This window comes from Oryx dammah, unplaced genomic scaffold (assembly GCF_014754425.2).
Source record: "Oryx dammah isolate SB20612 unplaced genomic scaffold, SCBI_Odam_1.1 HiC_scaffold_27, whole genome shotgun sequence".
In the NCBI taxonomy this organism is placed as follows: domain Eukaryota; kingdom Metazoa; phylum Chordata; class Mammalia; order Artiodactyla; family Bovidae; genus Oryx; species Oryx dammah.
This window is the reverse complement of record NW_024070211.1, coordinates 68,219,880-68,234,802: the sequence shown is the minus strand read 5'-3', so window position 1 is coordinate 68,234,802 and position 14,923 is coordinate 68,219,880. Positions and strand designations below refer to the sequence as shown.

The following is a 14,923-nucleotide window of genomic DNA, read 5'->3' as shown; positions in this document are numbered from 1 at the left end:
AACAACAAAATTTTCAGACTTATGCTTCTAGATATGACGGAGTAAATGTTGCCAGCCTAGTATCTCTACAGAAATCAATTCTAAAACTTTACAAAATACATTAAACAACTATAGTCAGATGATAGACAATAAGACAATTGAGACATGAAAGGTGAAATAAACCTGTAGTTTCTTACTGTTGACACATTTGAGGCCACATTGTAAGGTAATAGCATCCAAGAAAAGCACAACTGATCCATTAAGATAGGGAGAATTAGTTTGAGGCTATTGTGGCTGAAATTTGCAGGATAAGTACCACAGGATGGGAGCTATATAGAAAAGAACTTCAGCAAACTATGTAAAGGATCTCTTAAGTCTTTATCTCAGTACTTAGCTGTGTAAGTACAGGGCCTATCTCAGAAAGAGAAGCAAATAGAAAAGATGCAAGTTCCAGAATGCTTGGAGACTTTAGACCAATGAACAGCAAAAATAGAGATCTTTCAGTAAAAGCCCTGAGTTCAACTCAGAGCCCAGAAAGAAAAAGTATTAGGAATAAAACTGCTATAAACTCCTTCTAATAAACCTTCAAATTAAACCTTGAAGGAATCGAGGTCATTTGCTTGTGAACTAGCTGCCTGACAGAACAAAGTCTACTCTTCAAAAAAAAAATAAAAATGAATTCTCAAAACTTAGCATTCACGGTATCAATCATACAATTAAAATATGCTATATACCTAGAAACATAGAAAATATAACTCACCCACCTCCCCAAAAATAAGTAGCAGACATACAAAGGATGTAGATATTGGAATTAACAAACAAACTTAAAAAAAAAAAAAAAAGCTTTTACTTTTTTTTTTTTAACAAGTTAAAGAGTGGCTATAATGAGTAAACAGATGAAAAATCTCAGTAGCTAAATAAAAACTATGAAAATAGAACAATGGAATTTCAGGGACTGAAAACTACAGTGTCTGAAATTAAAAATTGTTTGGATGAACTTATCAACAAGTTAGAATCTGTTATAGTAGGGGAAATAAAAATAATTCAAACAAAATTCCTAAGGGAAAAAGGCCGGGAAAAAAATGAACAAAGCCTCAAATTTTGAGATAGTGGGGTGGAAAATACATAAGAAACACTGACTTAAATATCCCAAACTTGATGAAAAACCATTAATCCATATATCCAAGAAGTTAGCAAATCTCAAAATAAAGATAAAATATGTCATCACATACTACATAAATTATTTCAAACAAAAGATTAAAAAAAATAAGTATCCTGAGAGAAAAAGCATGTTACATATTGTGAAATATAATGATGAGTAATACTGCTTCTGTATTGGAAAGCAATGGAAAGACATTGTTAAAGGACTGAAGGAAAATGTATCAAACTAAAAGTCTACATCCTATGCAAATACCCTGCAAAAATGAAGACAAAAGATGATAGATTCAGATAAACAGGAACTGAGATAATTCATCAAAAGTAGATCTGCAGGAGAGAGATTTATTTAGGCTAAAACACCTGATATCAGATGAAAACTCAGATCAAAATTAGGGAAGTACAGGTGCCAAATATGATAAATGTGGGAGTAAAATAAAATGCACTCTAGTTTTGAGCTTTTCAAAAGGTATTAGAGAAATAAAAGTTTTAATATTAATAGAATAATTTAATAATGATACAGTGTCAGTTGATTAGGAAGCTATAACAATTCTAAGTACCTATATATCTAATAATAAGGATTCTAAATACATAAGCAAAATTTATAATCAAAAGGTGACAAAGCTAAAGAAGAAATAGAAAGAAATATACTTAGGGTCTTAAATATGATTTTCATTGTATTGGAAGAAATATGTAATCAAAAAGTCCATAAATATAATAAAGGATTCAGACAATACTAACAACTTAAATCGATATTTAGGAAAATTTCATTCAATGACTATATAATCAATAGTCCTTTTGAGTATAAAGGAAATATTCACAAGTCTTAAAATGCAGAAGCTGAAATCAAGCAGAATATATTTGTTTGACTACAGGAGAATTAAATTAGAAATGGGTAACAAGTGTTAACTGGAGAAGAGTGTGGCAGCCCACTCCACTATTCTTGGCTGAACAATCCCACGGATAAAGGAGCCTGGAGGGCTACAGTCCACATGATCAAACAGAGTCAGACATGACCGAAGCAACCTAGCATGCCTGCAAATAAAGAATATTTGGAAAATATTTGAAAATTTTTAAAATGTTCCTAATAACTCATGTTAAAGGAAAATCACAAAATATTTTAGAATTCAAGCACAATGAAAACATAACTTGTCAAACTATTATTATGTGGATGAATAAAATGATATATATTAAAATCGAGTTTATATCTTTAAATGCTTATATTAGAAAAGGAAGAAGGTATTCAATCAATGATAAAGCTCTTAGTTATGAAGCTAGAGAAAGAAGTATAAATTTAGTTCAAAGCAATAAGAAAGAATAAAATATAAAAATAAAATCACAAATAAATACAAAACAATCTATAGAGAAAATCGGTGAAAGCAAAAATTATATTTAAAACATGAAAACCTGATGAATACTTATGTGTACTGATGAAAAAAGAAACACCCCACAAAGTGCCAGTTTCAAGGTGAAAGAGTCCCAATGGATATATTGAGGGCATTTTTCACAGAATTAGAACTAATTAACTTTGAAATTTGTGTGAAAAGACAGAAGGCCTCCAGACAGCCAAAATAATCTTGAGAAAGAAGAACAGAGCTGGAAGCATCACACTTCCTTGACTTCAGATGATACAGCAAAGCTACAGCAATCAAACCAGAATGGTATTGGCACACACCAGACATGATCAGTGGAATAGAATAGTTAGGCTGGAAAGAAACCCACACATGTAAGGTCAATTAATCCACAGCAAAAGAAGCAAGAATATACAGTGGAGAAAAGACAATCTCTTCAAAAAGTGGTGCTGGGAAAAGCAATATATAAAAGAGTGAGATTAGAACATTTCCTCACTTAGTATATAAAAATAAACTCAAAATGGATTAAATACCTAAATATAAGGCCTGAAACTCTAAAACTCTTAAAAGAAAACATAGGCAGAACACTCTTTGACATAAATTGTACCAATATTTTTTAAAAATGTCTCCTAAGGTGAAAGAAATAAAAACAAAATTTTAAAAGTGAGATCTAATTCAACCTAAAATCTTTTGCACAGCAAAAGAAACCATTGACAAAATAAAAAGATTATCTGGTCCATGGGAGAAAGTATTTGCAAATGTTATGCCTCACAAGGGATTAATATAGAAAATATACAAACAGCTCATAAAAGTCAATATATAAAATAAAGCCTGATTAAAAATTGGTCAGAAGGCCCCAATAGACAATTTCCAAAAGAAAACCTCCAGATGGCCAACAGACACATGAAAATATGTTCAACATTGCTAATCATCAGAGATATGCCGATCAAAACCACAATGAGATATCACCTCACACCTATCAGAATGAAGTGAAGTGAAGTCGCTCAGTCATGTCCGACTCTTTGCGACCCCACGGACTGTAGCCTACCAGGCTCCTCTGTCCATGGGATTTTTCAGGCAAGAGTCCTGGAGTGGATTGCCATTTCCTTCTCCAGGGGATCTTCCCAACCCAGAGATCGAACCCAGGTCTCCCGCATTGTAGACAGACGCCTTACTGTCTGAGCCATCAGAATAGCTATTTTAAAAAAAAGGTTTAGGAGGATGTGGTGAAAAGCAAACACTTGTACACTGTTGGTAAGAGTGCAAATTGATGTCGTTACTTGGAAAACAGTGTGAGGTTCCTCAGAAAACTAAAAACAAAACTATGATATGACCCAGAAATATACTCTTGGGTGTATATATATCTATATGTAAAATCAAAACCCAAAATGCTAATTTGAATATATACATGCATTCCATTCTTCATAATAGCATTATTTACAATAGACAAGATAGGAAAGAAACCTAAGTTGCTTGATCAGAGTATATACACACAATGGAATTCTGCTCAGTCTTAAAAAAAAAAGGAATGATGCCATTTGCAATAATGTGAATGGACCAGGAGGGTATTATACTTGGGAAAATAAATCCAACAGAGAAAGAAAATTGCTGTGTATTATGTCTTATACAGGGATCCTAAAACATAAAATGAATGAATATAACAAAACAGAAACAGACTCACAGATACAGAGAATAAACTAGTGGTTACCAGTGGAGACAGAGAACTAAGAGGTGCAAACTACTATATATATATATATAATAAACAAGCCACAAGGATATATTTTACAGCAAAGGAGTATAGTCAATAAGTTTAAATGGAGTATAAAGATTTTATAACACTGTGTGTACTTGAAAACTAATTTTGTAAATCAACTGTAACCTCAATAAAAAAAGAAAGTAGATATCATATAGTGCATATATCATATTATATTTTGATATAATAAATGAGTTGTATGCCATACATTCTTGAAGATATGATATGAAAAATATCATTCAAAAGGTAAAAATGACCAAAAATGACATATATGAAGAGGAAAAACATTGAAACATTTCCATATCAATTAGAGAAATTGAATTCCATGATCAGAAATCTTCCCACAACAAAAACTCCAGAAAACAGTGTCTTCAGTGATGGATTTCTTTAATGATTTAAGAAATAAAAGAAGTCACATGTGTCATCAAGATGGCAACATAGATCATTCCAGACTTTAGTCTCTCTCAGAAGACCAAAAGCAATATCCATATATAGGACACTGTTATGAAAATCCTAGGACATGGAGATGAGACTGAAGCACCCCCTGGGCCACAGAGACTGAAAAGAACCCATTAAAAAGATAAGAGTGGCTACACTCTGACCATATAACTGCCCCCTCCACTCAGGCCACTATTGTGTGCCACACTAAGAGGTGTCTCTAAAAAAAGAGAGTCCAAGGTGAACATCTAGCTCCTCCAGAATTGTGATTTCTTCATGGAAGGCTCACTTGGGTCTTGCCTCAGGAGGATCAGGAAGAGGAATTTGGAGGATTAGACCACTGGAGATTGTGATGGAAAAGGGTAGGGTGGAACTTATAGCCATCAGCTCTCAGATCTTGGCAGACATTTCATTTTCCCAGTGGTGCTCAAGTAGAAATTCAAAGCAGCATCTTTGCCGTCTGTACAGCCAAGACAGTGATCCTATCCAGCCAGCGAACTGGGTTTGCAGTTTTATCCGATTCAGGATCCCAAATGGCAAGCACAGTCAACATTGGAGCCTGTTCTGTAGCCCTGCAGAAAGAAGCTAGTTCATAGCTTTGTCTACTACTGAGTGCAGCTCAGGACTGTCTGATCAGGAAACCTATATAGCCCAGTGGCACCTGAGTGAGCAGTAAACACAGCCAGTGGTTTGCCCTTCTGCAGATCCAAAACCAATGCTTGTCTTGCCAGGGAGCTTGGTGCACAGTTTAGCATGATTCAGTCTTTAAACAGTAGCCTTGCCAATCTTGGGTCCTGGTCTGTGGACTCACCCAGGTAGAGAAGCTAATTCATACCTTCACTCAATGCTAAATACAACCGCTAGCCCCACCCAACTGGTAAACCTAACCAGAGCACCCAGGATGCTGCATAACCCGTCCTATATCCTCACATACAGTGGCATTTGAACAGTACATCCCGCCAGTTCTATTCCCACCTACAGAACAAAATCACTGTCCCTGTCTTCTCAGGAAACTCATTGTTCAGATTTGCCTGATTTGGAGTCCCTTACAATGTGCTCTGCAGGCACTGGAGCCCATTCTCCAACCCTCCCTGGATAAGGAAGCTAATTTATAGCCCTGTCTACTATACTTCCCAATCCTGCTCATTAGGAAGTCTGATGGGAGCAATAGTAGAGCTCGTCCTACAGTGAAGCTTATACAGAAAATCAAGCAAGTCCTATCTAATAACACATACACTTCAGAGTTTCAGAAGTGGTTTTGTCCCAAAATAGACCCCAATAGCAAGCTCCATCTTCCTGGACAAGATGATAACAGCTGACCTTTCTAGAATGCCATCCTACCTCAACAATGGATGTATCATTGAGGGAATAAAGGTAATAGTTGATTTTAACAGTGCTATAGACCAATTGGAGTTAATGGACACATATAGAACACTCCCATGCAATAGCATCAGAATACACATTCTTCTCAGGCATACATGGAACTTTTTATAGGATAGATTATATGTTATGCCACAAAACAAGTCTCAGAAAATTAAAGATTAAGATCATGCTTTTTTTTCCTTACCACAGTGATATGAAGCTAGAAATCAATACAGGAGGAAAATTAGAGAAAACATAAACACTTGAAAAGTAAACAACACACTCTTGAACAACCAGTGAACCAAATAAAAAATAAGTGGGGAAATAGAAAAGTATCTTGACTCAAACAGTAATGGAAACACAATATACCAAAACTTATGGGAATTATTTAAAGGTGGTCTAAGAAGAAAGTATATAGCTATTAACACACACATGAAGGAAACAGAAAGCTGTCCAAAAAACAGCATAACTTTTTATTTCAAATAACTAGAAAGAGAATAAATTTAGCCCCAAATTAGCAGCAGGAAGGAAAAATAAATATTATAGCACAAATAAATGAAATGGAGAATTGGAAAACAATACAGTCAATTAATAAAACTAAGACCTGGTTCTTTGAAAATATAAACAATTTTGGCAAACCTTTAGCCAGATTGACCAAAAAAAAGAGATGACTAATATATATATAAATGAAAGAGAAAACATAACAATTGACATAGATATTGCAGAAATACAGAAGTTCATAGAAGACAGCTGTGAAAAATTACATGCCAATTTATTGGAAAACCAAGAGGAAATGGATAAATTTCTAAAAACATTAAACCTATGAAGACTGAATCATGAAAAAATAGAAAACCTGAAAAGACCAGTTACTACTAAAGAGATTGATCAGAAATAAAAATCTTCCCAACAAAGAAAAGCCCAGAACCAGATGATTTCACTGGTGAAAATTACCAAGTACTTAAAGAAGAATAAACACTAGTCCTTTCAAACACTTCCCAAATGTCAAAGAAGGGGACACATTCAAACACATTTTATGTGGCACGCATTTCTCTGCTACTGAAGCCAGACAAAGATGCTGCAAGAAATAGCAAATAAATGTAAAATTTCTCAACAAAATACAAGCAAATTCATTTCAGGAGCATTTTAAAAGGATCATACACCATGATCAAGTGAAATTCATCCCTCAGATGCAAAGATGACTCAACATATACAAGTTAATAAGTGTGATACACAACATTAATAGAATGAAAGATAAAAATCATCTCAATAGATGAAATATGTTTAACAAAATTCAACAGCCATTCATGAAAAAAAATTCTCAGCAAAGTGGATATAAAGGCAACATACCTCAACATAATGAAGTCCATATAACAAATGTATAGATAACTTCTGACTCAGTGGTGAAAAGCTAAAATAAAAGCTTTTACTCTAAGCTCAGGAAGATGAGGGTGCCCACTCTCACCACTCCTGTTTAACACAGTACAAGAAGTTTTTCAGATAAGAAAAAGAAATAAAAGGCATCAGAACTGGACAGAAAAAACTAAATTTGCTTCTATTTGCAATTGATTTTATACATAGAAAATACTGAAGACTTAATTTTAAAAAATTAGATGTAATCAATAAATTCAGTAAAGTTGCAGGACACAAAATCAACATACATAAATCAGTACTGTTTCTACACAATAACAAACTATCAAAATAATAAAAGAAAATGATTCCATTTACCATAGAATGCATAAAATAAAATATTTAAGAATGAATTTATCTTAGGAGGTGAAAGATACTTACATCAAAAACTATAGGACATTGATGAAAAAATGAAGAAAGAAAAAATGGAAAGATATCTTGTGTTCATAGATTGGAAAAAAATTAATAGTGTTAAAATGTTCACCTGTAGATTAAATGCTCTCTCAATCAGATTCCAAAGGCATTTTTAACAGAAATAGAATATAAAATCTCTGTGGAATCCCAAAAGACCCTGAATAGCAGAGCAATCATGTGAAAGAAAATCAAAACTGGAGTCATCATGCTCCCAGGTTTCAAACTATGCTTAAAAGTTATGTTAATTAAAACAGTATGACAGTGGCATAAAAAGACACATAGACCCATGGATCAGAATAGAGAGCCCAGAAATAAACTGGTGCATATGTATTCAACTGCTGTTTGATAAAGCAGCCATGAACATGCAATGGGAAGAGGACAGTCTCTTCAAGAAATGATGCTGAGAAAACTGCAGAAGGATGAAATTGGACCCTAGTTACACCACTCACAGAAAATGAATTCAAATGGATTAAAGACTTAAATGTGTGTGTGTGCTCAGCCATGTCAGACTCTTTGTGACCCCATGGTCTGTAGCCCACCAGACTTCTCTGTCCATAGAATTTTTCAGGGAGGAATACTGGAGTGGGTTGCTATTTCCTACTCTAGGAGCTCTTCCCAATCCAGGGATCGAACCTGGGTCTCTTGGGTCTCCTGAATAGACAGGCAGATTCTTTACCACTGCACCACCTGGGAAGCCTAAAGACTTAAGTAACAGACCTGAATCCATAGAAATCCTTGAAGAAAACAAAGGGGGAAACTTTCTTGACTTTGATCTCGGGATTGGATGGTTAGATATGACATCTAAAGCACAGCAACTAAATAAATGTACAAATGTCAGATTAGAAAGCCTCTGTACAGCAAAGAAGAAGTCAACAAAATGAAGAGCCAACCTAAAGAATGGGAGAAAATACCAGCAAATTGTATGTCTGATGCTGGGTTACTATTCAGAAATATATAAAGAACTCAAACCTCAATAGCAAAAAGGTAATAATTCAGTTAAAATGAGCAAATGACCTAAAATAGATATTTTCCAAAGGATATAATCAAATAGCCAAGTGCCCAGTATCTCTAATCATTAGGGAAATGAAAACCATAGTGAGATATTACCTCTTACCTGTTAGAATAGTAATAATATATTTGAAAGTTGCTGAGAGAATCTTAGGTATTCTCATAACAAGGAGAAAATCTGTTAGCTATGTAAGTTGGTAGATATTAACAAAACTTCTTTTACTGATTATTTCATAATATATATATATATATATCACATCATTATGTTGTACACCTTAAACTTACACAATGTTGTATGTTAATTATATCTCATTAAAACTGGGGGAAAATGGATTTTTTTTTTTTTTACCTTTCCTATATTTTCTAGAAAGTGGAAAAGAAAGAGTATTTCTCAACTTTATTTTTATAAAAGAACATTGTCCTGTTATCAAAACTAGACAAAGACATTAAATAAGAACATTTTAGACTGATATCTGTTGTGAATATGTATATAAAACATTTTAGCATATTAATATATCATTCTGGCAAATATAAAGAATAATGCATCATGACTAAATAGGATTTTAGCCTGGAATTTAAGATTAGTTTATATTGAAAATCAATGTAATTCACTGTTTTAACAGAAAAAAATAGAAAAACAAGTAAGCAATTATCTTAGATGAAAAATCAACTAACAAAACTCAACATCCATTCATGATAACTTTCAACATAAATGAATAGAAAGTAATGTCTCCATTCTGATGCAGGATACCCACAAAATAATCAACAAATACTATACTCAATGGTGAAACATTATCCATGTTCACCTTAAGATCAACAATAAAGTAAGGATAGACAGTCTAACTCTACACATTAAATAATTAGGGACTTTAGTCAGAGTAACTTTCATGGAATATCTATCATGATGATTGGTAAGGAAGAAGTAAAATTATCTTTATTTGTAGATAATATTATTGTATAAACAAAATGTAACAAATTTACCAAAAATACCAGAATAGGTCACAATTCATAAGAGAATTTCTCAGCTTATTTTTATACATCAAGGCATCAACTTCAATTGATTGTTCTGTTTCCTGATTATTATTCTTTTACTGTAAAAATCACTGCAGATGGTGACTGCAGTCATGAAATTAAAAGACGCTTACTCCTTGGAAGAAAAGTTATGACCAACCTAGATAGCATATTCAAAAGCAGAGACATTACTTTGCCAACAAAGGTCTGTCTAGTCAAGTCTATGGTTTTTCCAGTGGTCATGTATGGATGTGAGAGTTGGACTGTAAAGAAAGCTGAGCGCCGAAGAATTGATGCTTTTGAACTGTGGTGTTGGAGAAGACTCCTGAGAGTCCCTTGGACTGCAAGGAGATCCAACCAGTCCATTCTAAAGGAGATCAGCCCTGGGTGTTCTTTGGAAGGAATGATGCTAAAGCTGAAACTCCAGTATTTTGGCCACCTCATGTGAAGAGGTGACTCATTGGAAAAGACTCTGATGCTGGGAGGGATTGGGGGCAGGAGGAGAAGGGGACGACCCAGGATGAGATGGCTGGATGGCATCACCGACTCGATGGATGTGAGTTTGAGTGAACTCCGGGAGTTGGTGATGGACAGGGAGGCCTGGTATGCTGTGATTCATGGGGTTGCAAAGAGTCGGACACAACTGAGTGACTGAATTGAACTGAACTGAACTGTAAAAACATTTTATTAATAATATGGGATACCACAGTTTTCTTAAGAAATGCTCGCTGAATTATTCTGGGGTAAATGGATACAATACTACAAAATTGCTGTCAAATTGTTTAGAAAAGAATTACATTTCTAATTGATTTTGAAAAAAAGATTTCTACTCGTCTCTCAAATAGTTTAGAAACAATAGAGAGATATAATAATAAAACAAATGTAGCAAAATATAAATACATGAGGAATATGTCTAAGGGTATATGAAGATGCTTCTTGAACAGGTCTTTTAACTTGTCTGTAAGTTTACACTTATTTTAAAGAAAGATTTAAGAAGCAACAAAATATATCTTTAAGACTGGTATTATTATGATAGATGGGGAAATAATGGAAATAGATAACAAATAGATGGGGAAACAATAGAAACAGTGACAGAGTTTATTTTCTTGGGCTCCAAAATCACTGCAGAGGTTGATGGCAGCCGTGAAATTAAAAGAGGCTTACTCCTTGGAAGAAAAGCTATGACACACCTAGACAGCATGTTAAATAGCAGACATTACTTTGCTGACAAAGGTCTTTATAGTCAAAGCTATGGTTTTTCTGGTAGACATGTATGGATGTAAGCGATGGACCATAAAGAAGGCTGAATGCTAAAGAACTGATGCTTTTGAATTGTGGTATTGTAGAAAAATCTTGAGAGTCCCTTGGAAAGGGACTCCCTTGCAAGGAAATCAATCCAGTCAATCCTAAAGGAAATCAGTCCTGAATATTCATTGGAAGGACTGATGCTGAAGCTGAAGCTCCAATACTTTGGCCACCTGATGTAAAGAACTGACTCATTGGAAAAGACCCTGATGCTGGGAAAGATTGAAGTCAGGAAGAGAAGGGGATGACAAGAGGATGAGATTGTTGGATGGCATCACCGACTTGATAGACATGAATCTGAGCAAGCTCTGGGAGTTGGTGTTGGACAGGGAAGCCTGGGTGCTGCAGTCCATGGTGTCACAAAGAGTCAAACGTGACTGAAGGACTGAACTGAACTGACTGAATATTATGATGGAAAATAAAAATATTATCAAGATCTTTAAAACATTAAATGCATATAAATATATTTATCAAAGAGTGGCAAAATACTAATATTGAAAACTAAATCATTCCTGCAAGGTATTGGAAAAGACCTACATAAATAAAGGCTAAGCCACATACCTGTATTGAAAGACTTAATGTTGTAGATGTCAATTCTACTCAAATTGAACTGTAGTTTCAATACCATACCAATTAAATTCTCAGCATACTTTTATGGTAGAAATAGAAAGGATGGTTTTAAAATGCATTTGGAAATGCAAAATACCTGGCCAGTTAAATCAATCCAGTTAAAAAAGAAAGAAAATTTTGGAGAAGCTTTACTACATGGTTTCAGGAATAACCAGAAAGCCAGAAACTGAGATTGTAGTGGAGGAAGAGAACACACATATGACTAGATCAATTGTACTGAATAGTCTTTCTAGAAGTAGATCCATATTTATATGATCAATCAATAATCAACATAGGTGACAAAACAATTCAATTGGGGCAAATGATGCTGGAACTATCAATAATAAGATGGAAAATACAAGGATGGTTGACATTTCTTACATTATATTCTAAAACTAATTTGAGCACATTGAAGTCTTAAATCTAAGAGCTAGTATCATCTTCTAGATGAAAAGATGGAATATAACTTCACTATTTGAATAGACAAAGTAGTCATTTATTGTAAAAGAAAAAAATAAAGTATCCATCATCAAAATTAAAAACTTTTGATGAACAAAATAAAGCATATCAATACAATGACATTCCAATCTGCAACTTGAAACAGAATGCTGATATACTCAACAATATGAATGAATTGCAAAAACATGTGATGTGAAAGAAACCCCACACACAAAAATATATAATATGTGATTCCAGTTATCTGAATTTCTGAAACAGGCAAAACTACCTATGGAAAAAGAGTTTGTAGGAGTAGTTGTCTTTTGGAACCTCTGTGAAGGGACTTGAGGGAATGTGTTTAAAAATGTAAAATTTTCATATCTTGATGGAAGGTAAATACATTTATCAAAACTCATCACATACAATTAAGATCTATACATTTCACTATATGCAAATTATACAAGTACTTTTAAACATTATTTTTAAATGGTCTGTAAAAGGTAAAACTAAAGAAGAAAAAAGTTATCTGTGATTGGAAAGATGAGCATAGATGTGACAACAAAGTACAATAGATGGGCATCAGCTGGCTTCACTGATTTTCTTTACATTTAGCTTGCGCTTATTAGAAAATTTGTTTTAATTATCTTCTTCCATCTGACTGGCTTATAGGCTGATCAGAATCTCAGTATTTATTTGTTTAAGTGTTCTGGATGGTTTCCTAGTCAGTTGATTACAAAGTCATTTACAAATTGTTCATGCATATGTTCTAGTTAGAGAAAACCTGTCAATTGTCTACATAGGTAGGGATAATCTATATAGGCAAAACGCTTCAATAGAAAAGCTATAGGAACCCAGTCATGTTCTAGAATTGATACCTTATTGATATTCTATTATATTTCTATTTCATTATAGAATTAGAAAGATTTTACTTTCTACTATAATTTAAATAGTAGGACAAATAATTGCATGTGAAATTTTGGACCTTTGTGTATTGTAACAAAACTTAGTGACACTAATAAGCAGTTACATTGACACATTTTTTTTATTGAAGGATAATTGCTTTACAGAATTTTGCTGTTTTCTGTCAAACCTCAACATGAATCAACCATAGGTATACATATATCCCCTCCCCTTTGAACCTCCCTCCCATCTTCCTCCCCATTGCACCCCTCTAAGTTGATACAGAACCCCTGTTTGAGTTTCCTGAGCCATACAGCAAATTCCTATTGGCTGTCTATTTTACATATGGTAATGTAAGTTTCCATGTTACTCTTTCTATACATCTCACCCTCTCCTCCCCTCTCCCCATGTCATATCTGTGTTTTACAGATATCAAGGATGATTACTGTCAAAATATGAATAGAAAATCAATGAATGATTCAGTTAGATGTTATTCTGATATAGGTATATAAATTAAGAAAAAATCTGTTTGAAGGGAAATGCCCTGAAAAGGGGAAATGGTTAGTAGTTATGTAATAATAATATGTATTTAAAAGGGCAAATTGGTAAAAACAAACTATAAATAAATAATTATTATTACTTATAATTTGAAATGATATAATTTTGCATAGAGGTAAAATCTCTAATATATTCTGATTTAGTTTTCTCCATTTGAATACTTTTATTATAGAATCATTTTTCCAGAGAACCAAAAGATATAAGTTGCTACATGTAAACAGCATTACTAAAATTTGCCTTATACACACATATTCAAATTGAGATTAGTCTAATTTTGCTTTTTGATATGTAATTTTATTCTGATCATGTGTGAAATTATTCTAAAGATACAAAAAGCTTTGTCATTTCGAATGGTTAATTATTTTACCTAAGGGGAAAGAGTGACTATGGTAAGACTGAATCGAATGACTGTATGTCCACTCTTAAATTTTATTCCAGGTCTTAATCATTTTGTGTCCTGACGATGGCCAGAGGTGAAAAGAGACAGTGTCTAGTGACTCAAAACAGTTTGAATGATGTAATCAAACAGAACTGGAAAGTTATCTTCTATCTCTGGTGAAGCATGACTGAGAATCCTGAAGGGGTTCACCAAAGAAAAGATGTTGTAATTAAAATATCATTTCATTTCAGTTCTCTACTTATTCATTCAGCTTAAATCAATAATGACAATGGGACCTCTCACAGTATTTCACTAGCTGCAAGGAGGGGAGAAGTGCCTGAAGGATAACACTGTTGGAAAAAAGTGAATCAATGCATGCTCATTCTGGTCTTTAGATACTTCATGGATTTAATTGTTCTGTTTCAGAAATATGAAATGACGTCAGATACGTGGCTGTCTAAACAGGTATGGTAGAGATGGTCTCTTTATGTCACATTTGTCATCATATCTACCCTATTCACTCTTGTTTTATATATAACTTTTTCTCAAAAGTTATTTCAGTTATATGAGTTTAAGGCTCTGTTATGTTTGAATAAGTGAGTCTTTTTTGTTAAAATATATGACTTGTTTTATGACATTATTTGTGAAAAGATTACTTTGTTTTTTTTTTTTTTTTTTAATAGAACACAAGTTGTTGAATTATTACCAGGATCCAATTTCAGGACCATTCATAAAAGTAAATAGTTGTGTTGAAGAAAAAGGTGCAGCCCATATAAACTAGGAACCATCAGCATTGCTCAAGTTGCCCAGAAATCTGACCAAGTCTCCACATAAACTGCTACTCAGATAAACATT

At 33.7% G+C, this 14,923-nt stretch overlaps 1 protein-coding gene across 1 annotated transcript in view; it reads left to right on the top strand.

Annotated features, from left to right (window-relative positions):
- DPP10 (dipeptidyl peptidase like 10) overlaps window positions 1–14,923 on the top strand; it is a 118,646-nt gene that overhangs the window by 17,089 nt on the left and 86,634 nt on the right. Inside the window, exon 4 of the mRNA XM_040228988.1 lies at window positions 14,495–14,533. Within this exon, the coding sequence (XP_040084922.1) occupies window positions 14,495–14,533 (39 nt within the window). The remainder of the gene's footprint in view (window positions 1–14,494; window positions 14,534–14,923) is intronic.